At 36.1% G+C, this 20456-nt stretch overlaps 1 protein-coding gene across 1 annotated transcript in view; it reads right to left on the reverse strand.

The window, feature by feature from the left end:
* Window positions 1-17724, reverse strand: part of LOC123532998 (uncharacterized) — a 30802-nt gene extending 13078 nt beyond the window's left edge. The window contains exons 1-4 of the mRNA XM_053518629.1: window positions 17637-17724; window positions 16727-16809; window positions 14517-14588; window positions 12764-12893 (exon numbers count right to left, since the gene is read on the reverse strand). Of these exons, the coding sequence (XP_053374604.1) occupies window positions 12764-12893; window positions 14517-14588; window positions 16727-16809; window positions 17637-17685 (334 nt within the window). The 5' untranslated portion in view covers window positions 17686-17724. The remainder of the gene's footprint in view (window positions 1-12763; window positions 12894-14516; window positions 14589-16726; window positions 16810-17636) is intronic.
* Window positions 17725-20456: the final 2732 nt, after the last annotated feature.

A 20456-nucleotide genomic window follows, 5' to 3' on the forward strand; every position in this document is an offset into this window, starting at 1 on the left:
AGCTTCTTTACCTTTTGAAGATATAAACTAGTTTATATTTATAATGTAATTTTAGCCTGCAAGTTAGCTTACAGTTAGTTCAAAGCCGTCTTTAACAACTTACTAGAAAGTTTGTGAAAGCTAGGTTCTCCTGTTTAAATTGTTTTGTTTAAAGGCCTACTCTATTGAGTTTGGTAGAGCACGTATTTCTTATCAACTGTGTTAGATATTAGAACGTATTTCTCACACTTTGCGCCTCCAGGTACAATCAGTATAAAACTTATACTACGTCTTCCTGGTGACATTTGAAACAGTCATGCTAATCTCCAGTCGAACAGAAAAAGAATTTCAAGATTTTTAAACACCGCCTAAAAAAATAACAATTGGAAAAAACATAACCAGCACTCGAAATGATTTGAATTAAAACTTACGACTTCATGACAAGAGGGCTTTGAACTAACTGTATTATTCTAGTCGACCTTCCCTTACATGTTTGCACCAGTGTAACTTTGCACAAACGCAACCGGTGAAATATTGGTATGTCCCACACATTACACTATCAGACATAGAAAGAAATCATTAGACTATGCTTAGCAAGGTTTTAAAACTGGATCATGATAGCGTTTGGGACTTAACGTGTAATTTTGTGTACTTTCAAACATAGAAAACAAACTGTAACTTAACAAGTGTGCATGATAACGTTATTACACTTAACGCGCACCTTATAAACTGTTATAAACAGAAAAGGTATAGAAAAACTAACACGGCCATTTTCCTTCTATATACTTAAATGCCGAATGAGAGAAAGCAGGTGCTTGCTAGAGATAGCAAACGAAAGGTCAAAGTAAGTCAGTCACAGTTCCTCTCCTTTATATCTAGGAGCATTTAGGACATAAAATCCATAGTTTAACTACACTATCAAATGACACATAAAATTATTAGCTTAAAACTTTTAGTTGCATATTTTGAAGTCATCAGGGAGGTAATTTACACATACATTCAAACCTGTCTATAAATTTCATTCTTGGGAAATGACAAAGGGTCATTTTTATATACAGGTGATCTCTAAATACGTGTAAATTTACACAATTTTCTATCACAATAAAAAAAATTCTGGTATTTGTAAACTGGTTTTACAGTAGTGACATTTATTAGTTGTCTTCACTATAGAGTATACACAGTCTAGATTTCGCTTAAATGGTCATGATTTCATAAAAAGGACAACTGTTAGAAACAGCGTTTTGACTGTATATGATATGATACTATTTACGTTTTGACTACCTTAAGAAATGATGAATACAATAAAGTTAAAGATCAATAATATTTAAAGGTCCTTACATTCTTTTCCATTTGCCTTACTGATACATCTTATCTTTGGTGTATTATATGTACTAACACATGAACTAACTGTAATTGCAGTCTATGGATCGCATTTCGATCTTGTTGTTTTTTGTTGCTGTTGTTGTTTTAGGTAAAAATTTAGGTTAAGCGCCGTTTTTAACAATATTTTAATTATGTAACGGTGGGCAGTTAGCCCAAAACGTGTTTCTGAATTCTGTACCAGTTCTTATCTATCCTCCGCAAGTAACTTCCAACTTCTACACAGGATTCAGTGATAAAGACAAAAGTTTTCCTGGCACAATATCTTTTATCAAATCGTCATTGAGAACATACGCTTCGCCCGGGTATCGAACTCCGTAGATGTTCCCTAAGCGGGCGGATTTCAATGTATTCTGTTTGGGCACATAAGCATAAAAGAAACGTTGAACGTCATGACCTTTGCTCCCCATTCAATTTCTTGAGACTCTTTCAAAACCATCTTCTGGCAAGAAAGGGGGCCTCCGTAGCCGAGTGGTTAAGGTCGCTGACTTTAGATAACTTGCCACTCAACGATGTAGGTTCGAGTCTCACTCGGGGCGTTGAAGTGTAGTTTTACTTGTAAAACTGATTTAAATGGCAACCTGTGGGAGCCTCGCAGACTGGGCAGCGAACGTGGCTTTATATCTCGGTCAGTTTGCTAGAATATTTTTTCACTGGACTTTCTTCAATGCTTCACATAACAACAGTTGTTGCCCTAGGTTTAAAAAGAATGGAATAGACAAAAGAAGTATTTGGTCTCTTTAACTGATGACGTAATTCAGATGCATTTCACTAAAAAACTAAACTTAGGGCAACATCTGTTGTTATGTGAAGAAAGTCCAAGCTATGGATACTGAAAAATGCATTAAACCTTACTGCGGATGACGTGGCGATGCTGATTGGAAAATCTGGCTCAGGTATGATACAGCTCTCAAGTGCATTACCACAAACAACCACAAAAGCAAAGACAAAACAAATTTGTGACTTTCTGGCTTTGAAATCTGAAAGTGATCAAAACAATGTGAAGATCGGGGAGATTGAATTCAAATTACGCGACGGGGCAAAACCAAAGCTCGAATCTAACACCCTGGAATACACATGAAGGGCAGCAACAGGATTCTCCTTGAGATGATAAAAGAGGGGTGCAGCATGGAAAATTCCGAAATTACTTAGAGTATCTAACTAAAATGGGAACATTCGCTCAAGATTTTTCTTGGCCGTCAGTGTTACAATACGATCATGAATTTCGTCGTCTGCAAAATGAGAAAAAAGTCCATGGAACATAGATGATAACTACCTTATGCAATTGTATCTTAAAACACGCTTATCTACTCAAGACCGCACGACAACCCCACAAGGTAGCAGCGCAACTAAACCACAAGCTAGAGGAAAATTTGACCCGTCGTCTGGGACCCCAATCTGCGAAAATTTCAATGAAAGGAATGGGTGTAATTTTACCAACTGTCGTTATGCCCATGTCGGCATGTCGTGCTTTGCAAAAGATCACAATTACTATACACACAAAGCAGATCAAAAAAAGGACAGTAAGGGAGTCGGTCAAACCGTCTCCCCTCCAACAAAAACTGAAAATTTGGGAGAATGAACTAAAACATGATGAATATAAAGACTTTTTGCTCGATGGTATACGCAAAGGATTTTCTATTCTTGATGAGGATAAAATACCGCTTATTCAACCTTCAGTGACAAAAAATTCTTACTCTGTGTTTCGTGATCAGGAATTAGTAAACAAAAGCATTAACTATGCAATTGAAGAGGGTAACTATGTTATTATTTCTGAGAAGCCTTTAGCAGTAAGCACCCTTTCATCAATTCCTAACCCGACGGTAATATACGTCTGATACAAGACCTGTAAATCAAAGTGTGAATGACTTTGCCTCCATTGAACATTTTCAATATCAAACTATTTCTGATGTCATTAACAAGTTGACTCCTTGTGCCTACCTAGCAAAAATTGATCTCGAGCATGCTTATAGGTCGGTCGGCTTGCATCCATCTAATTTTCCTTATACGGGATTACAATGGGACTGTAAATACATGTTTGACTCTCGCCTACCTTTTGGTGCCCGGAAGAGTCCACAGATCTTCCACAGGATTACTCAAGCAGTTCGACGTATGATGCAAAGGCGTGGATTTAACTGCATCACTGTGTATTTAGACGATTTTCTTGTGATCGGAAATGATTATTCAGAATGCTTACTAGCTTATCAAACTTTGTTATTATTGCTACGTTCTCTTGTTTTTAGCATAAATTATAAAAAAGCTAGTAGACCCGTGTCAGCAAATCATTTTCCTGAGAATTAAAATTAATACCGTTTCCGGGACAATCTCACTCGGATCAGTGAAAGCTTGGAATTATTTTCAACAAATTGACTTCAAAGCGCAGGCTGTCAAGAAAGGAATTGGTAAAACTAACAGGAGAATTAGCTTGGGCCTCTATTGTGATCCCTTTGGGCCGCGTCCACGTTAGACCGTTCTACAACAAGCTCAAACAGTTAAAATCCGATCATCATAAATGTCTTTCGCAGAAAGCACAAAAACTTGTTTGTTATAAAATGCATTTACGTGTGTATAAACAATTTTGTAACTTGATCGGTTGTGAGCCGGTACCTTTGTCAAATGTGAATTTATGTCGATACATTGCTTTCCTAGGAAGGACTAGGAAATATAGCACTGTTACGCAATATCTCAATATCATACGCATTTTGCATTTGGAACTGGGCTTCTCAAATCATTTGGGCGTTAATTTCCAACTTCCGTCTGTTTTGAAAAGCTTAAAACGTAAATTGGATACTTTCAAAATGCAGAAAAAAACTGATTACGCCTTCACAACTTCTTTTCATCAGGTCTCGTCTTAATTTTTCCAACCTGTTTGGCCTGCCTGGCCTGTTTCTTTGGCCTACATAGGATAAGCAATGCATGTTCTGGGCAGCATAAAACATGCAAACATTGTATTTACAAAGAGTGGCTGCATTTTGAACATTGTGTCTTCAAAAACGTTACAGTATGGATATTAAATTTTCCAGGTTGCTCTTCCTTTTATGAAAGGAAACCAGTTGTGCCCTACTTCAGCAATGTTGGAATTTATTGGCCTCGCAGGAACATCTGTTACAAATAAAGATCTGTTCTCATATGTTCATAATGGCATGTTAACCTGTCTGACTCAGAACAAATTTAGGGCAAGGTTAAAGCAATGTTTACCGCCAGACGCGGATGTTTATTCAAATAATTCACATTCGTTACGAAGAGGTGGTTGTAGTTATTTACTTTGCCTCTAGACGTCATAAAGGCTATTGGGGACTGGACAACGTTTTTTGTTTTTTTTTGAATATCTGCACCCTGGCCTCGCTTTAAAATTCAAAACATCGGCTGTAGCCTTGCAGTCCTGTAGCAATATTAACTGATTTCTCTTATCGCCATTATACCTCAAGTTCTCTCTGTTTCCTACTCCTACTGTGGATTGGAACATAATTATGATAGAACTATTAAATGCTTTTTATTGCTTTCACATTAATTAATAATTAATGTTTGCTTGGTTTACACGTTATGACATATTGTTATGCTTACCATGCTTTGTCACGTAATATTGCATTTATGCTTACCATGTTTTGTAATACTTTATTTGCATTAGTTAGTAATAAAGTATTATCAGCCCACAGTGTTGTTATTTAAGTGTAGTTTTACTTGTAAAACTGATTTAAATGGCAACCTGTGGGAGCCTCGCAGGCTGGGCAGTGAAAGCTTGCTTTTTCGTTTCCCTTTTTTTTGTTGTTGTTGTTTTAGGTAAATGCTTAGGTTAAGCGCCGTTTTAACAATATTTTAGTTATGTAACGGTGGGCAGTTAAACCTAAAAGTGTTTCTGAATTCTGTACCAGTTCTTATCTATTCTATACACATGATTCAGTGGTGAGGACAAAACTGTTCCTGGCACAATCACGGGTATCAAACTCCGTAGATGTTCTCTGTTCCTACGCTAAGCGGGCGGGTTTAAAAAAACGTTGAACGTCATGATCTTTGCTCTCCATTCAATTTCTTGAGACTCCTTCAAAACTATCTTCCGGCAAGAAAGGGGGCATCCGTGGCCGAGTGGTTAAGGTCGCTGACTTCAGATAAATTGCCCCTGAACGATGTAGGTTCGAACCTCACTCAAGCGTTGAATTCTTCATGTGAGGAAGCCATCCAGCTGGCTTATGGAAGGTCGGTGGTTCTACCCAGGTACCTGCTCGTGATGAAATAATGCGCGGAGGGGTAACTGGGGTCTTCCTCAACCAACAAAGCTGAAAAGTCGCCATATGACCTATAATTGTGTCGGTGCGACGTTAAACCCAACAAAACAAAAACAAATCTAGCAAGAAAGTCAAAAGATAAATGTGTCGAATGTTTGTTGTTTGAACGTTATGTGTATATAAGGATACAGAATCACAGTTAACTAAAACATCACAATATGGTTGTAGCCTGCAGTGGAACCAATCAACCATATGCATTTTCAAAATTAGATTATGTAGCCGCTGACTGCCTGAACATATTAACATGTAACGTAAACAAGCGAAATGTACAAGTGGTTCAACCAGGGTACTTTGGTCTACATCTGTTATGCGAGAATGGCCTCATGTTTCTCCGTGCGAAACATACTGTCAGTTATACGTAGTAATGTGCATGAACAGGCTCAATCAAACCAACCCTGCAATAATTCCATATTGTCGAGCTGGACTGACAGCCAAGACCCCTGGGAATTACTTCCATGTACGCTGAGTAACCCAAATACGAATACGTTATAGAGGCGGTAATATATTGCCATTACTTTGGCAACAATGTAGACATTCGATTTATAATAAGTGATAAGAAAAAATTCAAACCAGGAACATATATACCTGCTTTGAATACATCTAAAAGTTCATTCACCTGCATGGGAATGATTTTATTTCCACTGTCTTGTCAAGAAGGGACACGCTGATGCTTAAATATTGATGTTTTGCACCAGTAAACTCGATAAGACTACCCAGTAGAATTCCATCTTACTTCCTTTCAACGTTCTTTCTTCGTGTATGTTTGTTACTTACTTCTATGTTGTTATTATTAAGTATGACATTCGTTTGTGTCAATGTGTCCATGTGCCTAGTCACTGGTTATGTGTATACATTTACATATACCGCCATTTCCATGCAGAGCATTCTTTGAATGTGACTTTTTTACTGCACGTTTGTCCTTGCTGTTGCTATTAGAGGCTAGTATTGCTCGGTCGCATTATATGCACTATATGCTTCCACGGGACCTTTTTATGCATTTTATTAAGTATCACAGCAGCAGTCTTTAAATGGCATGTGGTAGGACAAAAAGATCAGTAAAATGCAAAAGGTTTAGTGTTATTCTCTAGATTTTCGTGATAAATGGAGGACGGATATTACGTTATCCTAATATACTTTGGATACATATAAAGCAGTCAAGTTGTTTCCTGTCTGTAACTTATATATTTGATTAGTTTTGAGGGACATATTCGCTATATTTCATTTTCATAATAATTATCAGCTGTGTACGGCGAAGAACCGGAGGTATAAATCAGACTTACATGATATAGTACAGTCATGCATCAAAACGTTTTATAATGATTCCCAGTTTCATCATTTTTTTTAACAAAGCATCTGATTTCGCGTGTAGAAATTGAGTTCCACATTGTATTGAATATGAACTTTTAGAGGAAATAGCAACACATCTTACAAAAGTCATTCATTTTTTACGGAAACAAGTCTGATAACACTTGTAAATCAAACAAAATATGATGCTCTGATTAACAAATGATTAAAGAAAATAACAGCTTAACATTTAAATGCCTTTATCGTCGTTCACAGATATAAAAATAACGAGATATTTTACATTCGGCATCGTGCCACCTGTACGTTCTACTTGTCATCATAACACAGTTTTGTTCCGCGTGATAATGGAAATGATCGGGTTGACCATGGTCCCAATCTGCCTTGGAATAATCTACGGTGTGATTGTTTACCCATAAGAAACGATCGTTTCGGTGAAAGTCTCGTATCCCTATCCAAAAGCTGTTCTGTTCAGACGCTGAAAATATTCATTAAAATTTTAGTTTCGTCCAAGCAGTCAGCTTGATAATTCTGAAGCTTTCTTTGATGTTTTAAGTAGCAATTAATCTTATTGAGTTAATGGACTTGGTGTGGGATATGCACGCTTGTGTGTACTGCTTAACGCTGTGCATTTAAATATTGGTCTAGTATAGTGTAGTGGTGAATGGTACGTATAAATAGTCTTCACCTATAATTCATAATGCAAACTCCCCGCTGGTCTCACGTATGGGAAGGCAACTATTCTAAATAAATTATATCTCTTAATGCTTACTATCACTATACGTTCATTGTATCCGCGAGATCCAGTTAACTTTTAGAGAGAGAATATATAGCTTCACTTGTCCAAATCAGTTATAGACAATATATATTACTGCTGATATGTGAGACATGATAACAGGGAAGTGAGTATGTTATGCAAATGTGTGTGTGTGGGCACGTGGGTGCGTGCGTGCGTGCGTGCGTGCGTGCGTGTGTGTGTGTGTGCGTGCGTGCGTGTGTGTGTGTGTAGTTTGTCAAGTTTCGTGCACATGCAATAGTTTAATTACACTATTTATTTCATTGGATTTTGCATGGGTAATGCCCAGGGCATTGCCGAGCACAGTGTAAGTTCTGTTGCCAAGTTTTACAACCAAAGATATTGTATTTCTGAATTTACCACGGTAATTAAGCGGGAAAATGTCTGATATAGGCTACATTTCACGTTGCTCTGTGATTCACACATGAGCTATGTGTGACACTTTGTAATTTATATTTTTTGTACATTACATTTGTCACATTAAATAAATGTTGTAAATATCTGATAGTTTTCTTTAGTGGCATCCTTAGATTTATCCAAGGACTTCTGGCACAAGCCGGGACACGTCATGATGATCTACCTAATTACCTGCCAGTTACACAGGATATGATCAGTAATTGATATTGGACAGAAAACATTTTATTGACTTATCTGAATACAGATACTATAGTGGAATTAGGAAATTTACCAGCAAGTCTGTTCCTCATTAGTAACGCCTTTTCATGCGTATCCAGGACAACAAGATCTGCTCCTTCTTGCTTGCATGCATGTCGAGCATGCTCCCAAGTGCTATGCATATGTACAATGTGAACACATAATTGTGCATTCGCATTCGATATATGTATGTATTGTCCGTGCGTGTCACAGTGAACGTGTGCAGTGCTAGAAGGTCTTGTTGATCGAACCGTGGCTTCTACAAAAGAAAATAACATACCAGAAGTTAGCTTTATCCTAATCGTTCCCTCTAAAACCTCTCCAAATGACACAAATTTCATGATTTCATGGCTAAAAATAGCGCCTGTTTCTTTTCATTTTTTTTTTCTTTTTTAAATTTCCATGCCATTGGATCATGGAATCAATTAATGTTAGTGTGTAATAACGTTTTTTTCATTAGGTGCAAATAAGAGAAGGTGTGAGGGTGATGCACATTATATTACTATACACGCACACGCGCACGCACGTACACGCCAACACAAACGCACGTACGCACACCCACAATCAATCAAACAAGAGTCCGTCAACACTTTGATTGGTTGCATTTTATTCTTTTAAAATCATCTAGTCATATATCGTTCAACGTCTCTCAATTTTTCAGTTAAGTATTTTTTTTTTATAATTTTGCATCAGTAATATGGAAACTTTATTTAAGTAAAAAACAGCTCTTTCGAGTATTGACGTCTCGAGTTAAACGGCTGAATCAGCGAATTCATGTAATCCCCAGCTGTTTTCTTTATTCTTTATGTTTTGATCGCTCGTTACCCTGGTTACCTGGAGCATCTTGCTCGTCCACTTGCCACTTCGAAGCTATTGGCGTTTTACTATAATTTTAGTTCAGATTAAAACAAGGTTTTCATGAAACAGAAAAAAACGCTTCTTAGATGAGACGAAGTGACGTTAGTTATTTGTTGGTGAACAGAGTCAAAACATGTATGGTTTAACTACCAGGGGTATTCTTTGAAATTAAAATCTTACCTGTTGGTTGTTTTGTTGTCGCTATATGAGAAGTAAGTATCTCTGATGTTTGCGTGACCTGAAGAGTTGTTTGTTGATATGCTGTCGTCATGGAGGAAATACCACAATGTTCGTTACAGAAATCAGTGTTACAACACATGGGAGCACATTTGTGATTGCTTAACGCATTTGTAACTATATCACATACCTAAAACAAGGGAAGAAGGAACTGTGGATATTGCCCTCATTTTCTTAAAGAGAACACATTGTTATGCATTTAAAAGTGACAAATAATTGAAAAATAATACAATTTTCAGCAACTTGCGCATATAGAATTGCGATATATGTGATACGCTGCTCTGGTTGTAAAGAAGATTATATATGAGAAACCATTAATCTAAGAAACTGGGTAGCACTTCATAATCAACATGTAAGACAAGCAGACACGGCGATATTTCCAGTAAAAAGACATATAGCATGATGTGCAAAACAAGCCATACATCGAAATTCTACATATTGCCATTTCACAAGCCGAAAGAAAATAACACTACCCTTCGGAAGATGAACGAAACACATGTTATCACACTGTTTATATTAAAGTGTATCTGTCTATCTGAATGTTAAATAATTTTTACGATTTATATTAATTATTTCAGGAGCCTAAAATAAGGGAAATTATGCATTGTTTCATAGTTTATGTTTTTTCGATGATGTAATTGACAGTTTTACCATTTGTTTTATTTATATAAGCGACGTCGATATTGATAACGTTGTTGCCTGACGACTACGTTATCATTGTCATTCTGCTGAAGATCCATAACAATGGTGAAATTGAGATTTAAGTTGTAGTTTTACAAAATTTAACTAGTACGTAAAGCCAAAAATGTATTTCCTTCAATCTTTTTCCCGCTGTATTATCCGTATTGTCCAGCAACAGCACATATTGTATAAGTTTTTTTTCTGTAACGTTGACGAAAGCATACACTATGCGGAGAGTCTCTGTGATATGAAATATCGGGACAATGTGACTGGTGCATGATAGAAGATAAATTACCACTTGTAATATACATAATACCCATTTACTGAATTTCGCGTATTATGTGAGAAATGCGTGGTTGAAATGGGTAAGATTATTCTCCCGTTCATAACCATGGTTCTTATAATAAACCCAGGGATAGGGTATAACATGTACAGTGTCTTTTTGCTTTCTGGTCTAGTGTCAGTGGGTAGGTTATTGGCAAAATGGAGGTCCATAGAACGTAATATTCTTGTAGCAAACTTTTTTTTTCGATGTAATGTGATCTTTGCAAAATATGAATTAATTAATCATTACCGATTGCGTTTCACATTGACCTTTGTAGCCATCATATACAACTGGAGAGAACAACATACACACCTGGAAATATAAACAACCAAATTTTTGTGGCTGTTACATGTATTAATATCATAGATAATTGTATTTTAACCAGTGTCAGGGTACAGGATAATATTGTTCAGCTGCAATTGTTCAACTTCACAATTTATAATTTAACCTTGCATTTAATCGGACTTTAATTGTGAAAAGGGAAGGTATTTATATTTGCGTTGTCCGTGTGTCCATACTCAAACATAATATCTGAAGTCACATTTAGTTGAAAGTTGGTTTGAACCTTCTATTTGTCTGATAGCTACTACCTTATGACTTTTCATAAGGTCAGGTTTCGTTAAAAATAAACAATTTAGTATGATAAGACTTGTTGTTCCTGAAAAGGTTAATATTAGATCGTTTGGCTGATTTCTTTGCCACAGTATAAAAACTTTGAATCATGTTTATTCAAATACTTGTAAAAGAAAATAGTTAGTTTCCAGCAAGAACAATCGGAATCTACCAGATAGTACAAGACAAATTGCCCTTTAGTTTAAAAAGAAACTCTAGTTTTTCTCTAATTGATGTCTTATTTATGGGCTTCCTTGGGCGCTTCGTTCTTCTCGTCCTTATGTCTCCGATCCGAGATAGAATTGCCCTAATGACACGAACAAGGCCCAAGAACATTGTTCTCGGGTCTAAATTTTACACCACCTCCTAATCGGGAGGACCGCGAACAATGCGAGAACAATATGGCGGAGTGAGAAGGTACAACTTCAATGTCAAATAAACATCGTAGCGAAATAAACATGTGATATATCTATGACCAAATCAAATATTATTTAAATGAAGAAATTACACTACTTTTGTAGAAATGTTGGTTTACTCCCGTCGAAAATGGAAACAAGCGCCGTAAACGAGGCTGTAAACCCCACTTCCGGTTGCCGGTGTTAGGTTAGTGCGTTTTACTCGAGCTACCTGATCCAACTCGACTCAGTTCCATTCGGGGAATAATCGACCAAGGTTGCCCTATGTTATGATAAGTCGCACAAGGTTGTTGTGTGTGAATGCTAGTATTTACTGATATCGGCTTCTGTACAAACAACCGGACGGACGAATTGGCATACAGACAAAAGATAATATAATTGACTTCAACCCACACCAAGACACCATCCTCGAAACCAAACGATATCCTATGCTCGAAGCGGGTTTTCGATCGATCGGTAGGCTTTGTAAGTGTAAAGCCCAGGATAACATGACGTTTGCTAAAACATAACACAACAAATGAATATCATTTATAGATTTTAAGCAGAAAAAGGATGTTACCTCGTTTTTACCACAGACAGTTACATCACTACAAGACTTCGCGTCAGTCGCAGCATCACAGGTGAAACAGTATGGACCTCGTTGTGCGAGAGGAACTTCTAAAAGATATCGCAGATACGGAAGGTCACCTGAGACTTTTTGCAGCAGTGGTTTAGATCATAAAATGGTTGGCCAAAGTTTCGTAATTTTAAACTTATTTGGCAATATTTACAGCAACTGTAACGAAACATTTAAGTTCGATGTTTAAATGTTTTAAAAATAAGGTATGATAAGAGTATTCTAGCTTTTAATGTAGAGACCCCACTTGACACTCTGGGTATTGCTCCTGGCATAAGCGGAGACCTTCATAAATAGAAAAAGTGGAAACTCCACAGGTCGCTCAACACAACAAAAACGAAAATGTTGCAGGCTCAGTTTGATTGAGCCTGTTCACGGACGGTAGTGGAAATGCATGCTACCGTCCACGCCCTCTAGCCCCGGGTTGAGCAAAACTCAACATTTACTATAAAACCATCAATTTTCACTAAGCCAGTTTGATGGCTTCTTCAGAGGCAGACTTCAAATCAACAGAGTGAGCGACCAATAATTCGAAGTCAGTATACCACTCGGCCATAGAAGCAAAACACATTAAAATGTAAAAGAATAGGTCTGTATATCATGAAAGCTTTCCTAGTAATTTACCAGTTGTTCCGCAACCTATTTTATTGCAAAAATCGTCCTTGCAGCACTCGTAGCATGTTGTGATATCAGCTGAACGTTTACTGTTTTCCGCCCTTTTCCCAATAAGTGCTATGCCAGTAGGAGGGCAATTCTAAAATTAATAATAAATTTTATCATTGCTCGAAATTGTAGCACCATCTATATTCAGTACGGTCTGTAAAATACCGTTTAAAAGTTTGATATGATGTCTAGTGAATCAAGTACTTGCTTATAGTATTTTTATATAAGATTCAACTCGCCTATCTAGCTTGATGACTATGGCCATATATACTCATGACTTTAAGTACACCAGTACATCAACTAATTTATGGATCGTGTAATATTCCGATTAGTTGAAATATTTAATATCACTCAATACACTCAAAACACACTTACAGTTGCTATCATTATTCAGATTTGGTTTTCATGTAGTTTTAAGACATTCTGCAACAAGATAAAGACATTTTCAATAGAACAAATAAATTGGTTATAAAAAAAGAAAAAAAAAGTTAACCTCGTCCTATGCGCAGACATCTATTTCTGGATGTAAACAATGCCTCAAGAATTGGAGACAGAAACGATTTAACGATTCTGTAGAAAAATAATTAGTGCTTCGTAAACCAAAACAAAAGTTTAAAATGAAAGATCAAATTTTGTTACCGGAAACTCGGAACTAGTACTGGTTGCGGTAGCAATAGTTAATTGTTTAGATCTGGGTACTTCTTGACGTTTGGGATAACCAAAGAAAATATTATACTTTCAATTTCACGTTCTAGAAATTGATTTCGGTACCCAATGAAAAACAAGCGATTACAAAGTCACAAAATGGAATTCAAATAATAACAATTACTTTTTGTCTGGAACCGTAATTAAAAGACGTCAATGTTTGCAATCTTTAAGCAAGACTTGACGTTTATAGAGATGTTATTTACAAACATAGTGAGGTTTCAGATCATAACAATTTTTTATCATCATATTTTGGTAAAAAGAAACGATGTACAATGTGGAGTTCTTAAACGAATGGCATGCTGTGACTTGTCTGCAAAATCTTTCTTAATAAAATGTATTTCAAAATGGAATATTTCATATCTGAGAACCTTCGTGGTTACCAAAGTGCCCTGACTTGTATTGAGCACTTTCACTTTCATGTTATTTTATGTGAAAAGTTACACTTTACAGTCTGTAAATCACAAAAAGAAACACTTATCCGTTGCATGAGTTACTCGTATAAAAACATAAAATAGAAGAAATTTAGCAGTTTATCTTAACATCTCCAATATCAGCTTAAATTTAAAAAAAAATCTTTATAGTTTTACATACTTTCCTTACATTGTATAACACCGAGTATGTTCCCTTAGCTAGCAGAAAGATAGAGTGCCGGGTGTGGGAAGTCGTTGGTTCGATCCCTGACCGCGTCATACTAAATATGTGAACAAATACTAGTGGCTCCCTTGCTTGCCGCTCATTTAAAGGGAACCTGGCTTCTCTTCTCTAATACCCTCCGGGCGATGGATTCTATCAAGAATGAGGTGCCGAGAGTGATTGATATAAAATAGAAAAAGTGGAAATCCCACAGGTGGCTCAACACGACAAAAATGAAAATAATGTTGCAGGCTCGGTTTAATTGGGCCTGTTCATGGGCGGTAGAGGAAAGTCGTAAAACTTGCTTCACAATCGAACTGAAATAGATAAGTATAAACTACTTTAGTTAAATGAATTCTCAATATATTCATACCGTATTCCGAAGACAGCCCGAGTTAAATCTAATGTTTCCAGTGGTTGTTTCCACTTGTTCTGTGAAACAATACTGAAACGAAAAGGGTAAGCTTCAACTTATTACTGTTACAAAATAAAGTCAGCTTAACCACGAAGCCTTTTCTAAGTAGATGAGGAACGATTCCCATTTTTTAAAGCACATCAATCTACATACTTAAAATGAATTCAGGAAATCATAGCGGTCTCTCGGTGTGTTTTGTACATACACTTGTTTTTAAAACCATTGTCTTTCAGCTAACACTTCTTTATCCGACTTTTCACATTACAAATATTTCATATTTGGTGGCGATATTGCATAATTCAGGAATCAAAATTCTGCCATGTGGTGTTTCAATATTTGCTCCCAGCCTATTTTGTCGTAACAGTAATTAAAAGGGAAGGACGTCAGCATCTGCTCCCAGGGTTTTGTTTGCTTGCTTTATCAATAATTCACAAAGTAATTTTGTGTTTATTGTAAAATTGATTTTAGCCATGGTCAATATTTCTATCAAAATTAAAATGCATTCCTCTTTGCATATTTCTGTATTATTCTACGTTTGTTATCTCCCCCATTATTATTGATTAAACGCTCCATATTTGAACAGGTTATGACGATAGTACGTCGTAAAGCTCAACCCTATTCCTCTCGCCACGGCTTAACTTGTGGAGACAAAATGGTCTCCCGCCCTTCCACTCCCAGATAATTTCTGTTTAAATTAGCTAGTTAATTGGTACACATATATCAGCATTGCTTTGCCTGTTTTTGCTACTGTGTTTTTAAAGAATTTTAGGAGGATAAAAGCTCACATCATGGTTGAATTATAGATTTCTTATGCAAAAAATGAATCCAGACAGCTCTTGTCAGGCTTATGGCAATAGGACTGTGCTAGAACTGCCTACGACTACCGCAGATCCAATAATAAAACTGCTTGGTTTGTTTTATTCACAAAACAAACCTTGTATCTGCTCTCAGTGCTACTTTGTTCTATTTCGAAATTTACAAGTGTATTAGGGTGTTGTTTAGCCCGTTGTTTTCATATAAAACGAAGCTTACATCTGCTCTCAAGGCTCCTTTGTTCTATTACACAATTTACAAGTTCTTATCAGTATATGAAACTTTGCAATTTATTAAACCAGTTTTGAATTTGACGTTGGCGTTTCAGTATTCGCCACCAGCATTTTTCCGGCCACATGCCGTTATTGAATTCACCTTTACTTCCTGTAATTATCGTGGGTGAACGTCATCATTTAACAGCTGATTAAAACTTTACATTTTGATTGGTGGATGAAAATTCCACAGGTTTTCGAATGGAACAGATACTTTTTCCTTCAGGGTGTGCAGGTGCTCTGAGATATATTGTTAGACAGTATAATTCGTTGCAAGACTCCTGTCGAAATAGGTCACGTCATAAACCAGAATCCCCTCGATAGTGAATTCGGCTACAAACCTGCTAACTCTGGCAATCCGAAACGGAGTGATCTCCCGTAAACGATTTACAGTCAACTAGTGCCCTAGTCAGCTCGTTCCTCAAGTCAACTCGTCCCCATTTTAAACGATTTACAGTCAACTGGTCCCCTAGTCAACTCGTACCCAAGTCAACTTGTCCCTATTTTGGTCATTTCGTATCCCTTGACAATTTCAAATTGATAATTTTGTCCCCCATTTTTCGGCCCCTCCTTTTTAGTCTTATTTTTTAAGTTCCCTAGATTATTGTTTATATAATTATGATGTAAAATATGTTTTCTGTAAAATATGTTCTACATAAAAAAAAACATGAAAATTTTACTTTGAAACCACATTGTGTTTTTGCTTCATATGGAAAAGTGCAGGCCAATGCGGCCGTGATTCCTTTTTAAAGATTTTGTTTTATCGTAACAGTAATTGATAGCGAAGGAAGTCAGTATCATGACCATTACTCCCATTGCAAATAAAAATGCATTCATCTTTGCATATTTTTGTACTCTTTTATGTTGATTATTTACACATCTTTGCATATTTTTGTACTCTACACAATAAACTTTACCTCATCTGGACTGCATTCTGTTATTTTCTACAGTCGCTTGGAAGTGTTACATTCTGACATTGAAAACATCGAATGGCACAACCTATTGGTATATAACAATGAAATAAAACATTTGTACAAAGTATAACTTTTGCATACTTTTGTACTCTACACAATAAACTATTACCTCATCTGGACTGCATTCTGTTATTTTTCTACAGTCGCTTGGAAGTGTTACATTCTGACATTGAAAACATCGAATGGCACAACCTATTGATATACAACAATGAAATAAAACATTTGTACAAAGTATAACGTTTCTTGTTTTAATGTTGTTTTTTTTTTTCTCAAAATTTAAAATTCGTTCTCAAATGAATCAAAATATATAAATGTTTAATTCTTAAAAAAAAAACGAATTGTCAAAAATCTATATATATATAAAACATATTCAAACTACGTATACAATTATATATTATTAACATTCTCGGGCTCTATAGTCAGTATTGTTTTATGTTTACTTTATAAAAGCCTTTACTGTGCAGGGGAAATGTTGTTTTTAAGCTTTCGGAAAATATCAAATATACAGTCGGACCATTTAGGATTATATTAATAGCAATATGACAGCGTTCTGATACTGAAGCTAACATTGAAATTAAAGAAATATAGCATTGAAATCAATGAAAAATGTATTTGACTTATATCCTTTAAAAAGGTCAACTGAGTAAACAATATTCTTTTCTTGTTGCGTCATTGCTGTGACTTGAAAAGCGGCCTCTGCTGATAGTGGTTATGGTTATTTCGTTTAAAAGCTGAAAATTAAAAACGTATATCCTTTAAAAAGGTCAACTGAGTAAACAATATTATTTTCTTGTTGCGTCGTTGCTGTGACTTGAAAAGCGGCCTCTGCTGATAGTGGTTATGGTTATTTCGTTTAAAAGCTGAAAATTAAAAAAAGCTTCTATATGACCTACAGTGTTGTCGTGGTGTGACTTATAGCCTAAGAAACATACTGATCAAAATATCTTACAACAGCGTTGTAACACTACAATTTTAATCATTAAAGGTTTAATATAACAATGTTAATCCACATTACGTACTGCGGTTAAGAAAACAGAAGAATAGTCCAAGAACATAAAGCTTTGCCATTTAAAGTATATAATAGACGTTCTTTAGATATAAATCGCGCGTGCGGTCGCAATAAAATGATAAGGATTTATGTCTTTTTGTATACTTATTTCTAAAAGTTTTAACATCATAGACAACAGTTTACTTTCCTATTTTTGCTTTGGCTAAAGACGTATCATCATCTCATATAAACCAGGAAGCATTATTTTTAATCGTCAAGACATTATTCACTCTAAATGTCTTTTATCATTTTTAGTTTTTCTCTAAATGTATTGACTAATATGCGAAGTGCAAATGCAACGAAGTTGCAAAACTTTTAATTAACAATTGTTCCTGAGAGCAAAAACATCTAGTATTCATAGACAAACTAAATTCACATACCATCTGGTTTATATCCAGTTTTTCAAAATCTCATATCATATTGTTTGTCTCAATGAGCTGAAACATAAATTGTGACATCATTCGAAAATTTTGCTTTGTTTATATTGGGTTTATCGTCACACTGCTACAATTATAAGTCATATGGCGGATTTCCAGCTTTTGGCGATGGAGAATATAAGATTCTTTCACTGGCTGTAGGTGCAGATTGGAAGTTCCGGCCTCGAAGGTGTCTGTTTAGGCTGTAACGAGGCTCCGCTTAAACAAAGAACGGGAAAGCAACGTCCGTAAACAGGAAAGACGTCATGACGTTTCAAAGACTACTAACAATGTTTAGTTCCGGTTTTATTTTATCAATTGCAGCGTGACGTTATGAAATTTTGATAAAATAACGTGTTTTGAATCGAGAAATATACTATCAGGAAGAAAGAGGAAGTGTCAAGGTATTGGATTTTTATTCTGTTTTTTTTTTTAAATAAGATATAAATAACTACATAAATCTTCTACATATCCTTAGGACGGCCAGCACATATTTATGCAATCTCGACAGGCATATGTATGTTTTTGACAACACAGAAAATGACGTCACTCGACCTTCAGCTATTTCCGGAAGTAAATAAAATGAAAGTAGAAATGTTAAACTTGAAAACGAAAGCCGCATTTTGATTTGTAGATAGTCAGGGGTCACGCGCAGGGGTCACCCCGTCTAAATGTATGCACGTGGACCTTTTTTTTTTTTTTTTTTTTGCTATTGGGGAGCCGATTTTCAGCACTTTATTACGAATTGAAATTACCTGGGCTTTAGTACAGCATGTCAGCTTTTCATCTATGAAAAAATACTTGAGCTCTGGATAAACACAAATCCCACAGGGGTCCGTAACGGACCAAGCGTACATTGATAATTTTGGAACTTTATCAAATCGCTCAAAATGTCATTTTTGATGTTGTCTGAGAGTGTCAGTATATGCCTCAGATGTAAGATATAACCGTATTTGAGAGCTGCAGACCTAGACATTTCAGAAATATTTTCAAAATAAGTTTCGTGTAATAAATGTTGTTTCTACGGAAGCGTGAAAGGGCTATCAGACGCTAGTACGTTTTAGTACGTTAAGGCTGCGGAAAGGATATATGTAGTTCGTAACACGTCATTTGAAGCACGAGCGTCATCTTACACACCGGGGTGTAAGATGGATTTTTCCAGCACCGGTAAAAATACCGGAAATCTCCGTCTGGTATGCAAGAAATGCCTCAGATGCTCCTCTTTGCATTATTTCACCAAGGATGAGCACCTGGGTAGAACCACCGACCTTCCCTTAATTAGCTGGATGGTTTCCTCACATGAAGAAATCAACGCCACAAGTGATGCTTGAACCTTAATCGGTGAGGGGCAAGTCATTAGAGGTAAGGGACCTTAACAACTCAGCCACGGAGGCCCCTTATTCGAGAGGATTTCAGGTTATGATTTGCTCAATGTTCAATGCTTGAACATACTGGTTAACAATAAAACTGCTTTATGTCAAGAACTTACAGCATTTCAAAACAAAAATAACAATAGTATAAATAATGACCAATCATACACTTAAACTAGCATCATGTTAATGCTATGCCTTTGGGAAAGAAGTGCTCTTTGTCCATATGGCTTACATGAAGAGTGATTCAGGTTTGCCCTTTTATCTTCCGACAGAGCAGTTTGTTAAAAATACAAAATTCTTTTTGTATCTAGCTGTCCAAAGCTCCGATGTTAATATGTGACTTTGCCGAAAAAATGTTTAAAAAGGCTCTAGACAGAATCTACAAAAATAACAGGAATGAACAGATATTTTTGCAAGAGACATAGAAAATAAGCTAATATTAAACGTGAAAATGACCCTTTTCTGAGTGTTGAAAATGGTACATAAAACAACGTTCCACTCGGTCGACGGAATACATTGTCTTGATTTAGCGAGGACTAATAGCGGGTGACAAATCATAAGTAAAACCAAATACTTTTGTACATTACTTATGGAGAATTTCACACATTTCGTTCTAATAAATAGTGTTTCGTTGATTTTAACAAAAAGGTCATACCTAGTCGATGAGGCATAATTCTGTAAAATCAACATAATATTCCTGGAGTTGTAACAAAACCCCAGTCCACAAAACAATTCCTCATTTTGACAAAACGCTACAAATTTAATGTATTAAACTAAACAGAGAAGTAGAAGTTTTGGTCGGAACTATACACGTAATTAAAATGACACACGCGAAAATAGCTGCAAAAGGTTACACAGAAGCACGATAGATTTACTTCCTTCTTTGCATAAATGCGCAATTGATAGTCTTGTCCTATAGTATTGCATTGTATATATAACCACTAAAACATACATCACAATCATAATTGCAGTATATACATGAGAAGTTGAAACAGAACTAAC

The sequence above is a fragment of the Mercenaria mercenaria genome, chromosome 11 (genome assembly GCF_021730395.1).
Source record: "Mercenaria mercenaria strain notata chromosome 11, MADL_Memer_1, whole genome shotgun sequence".
NCBI lineage: Eukaryota > Metazoa > Mollusca > Bivalvia > Venerida > Veneridae > Mercenaria > Mercenaria mercenaria.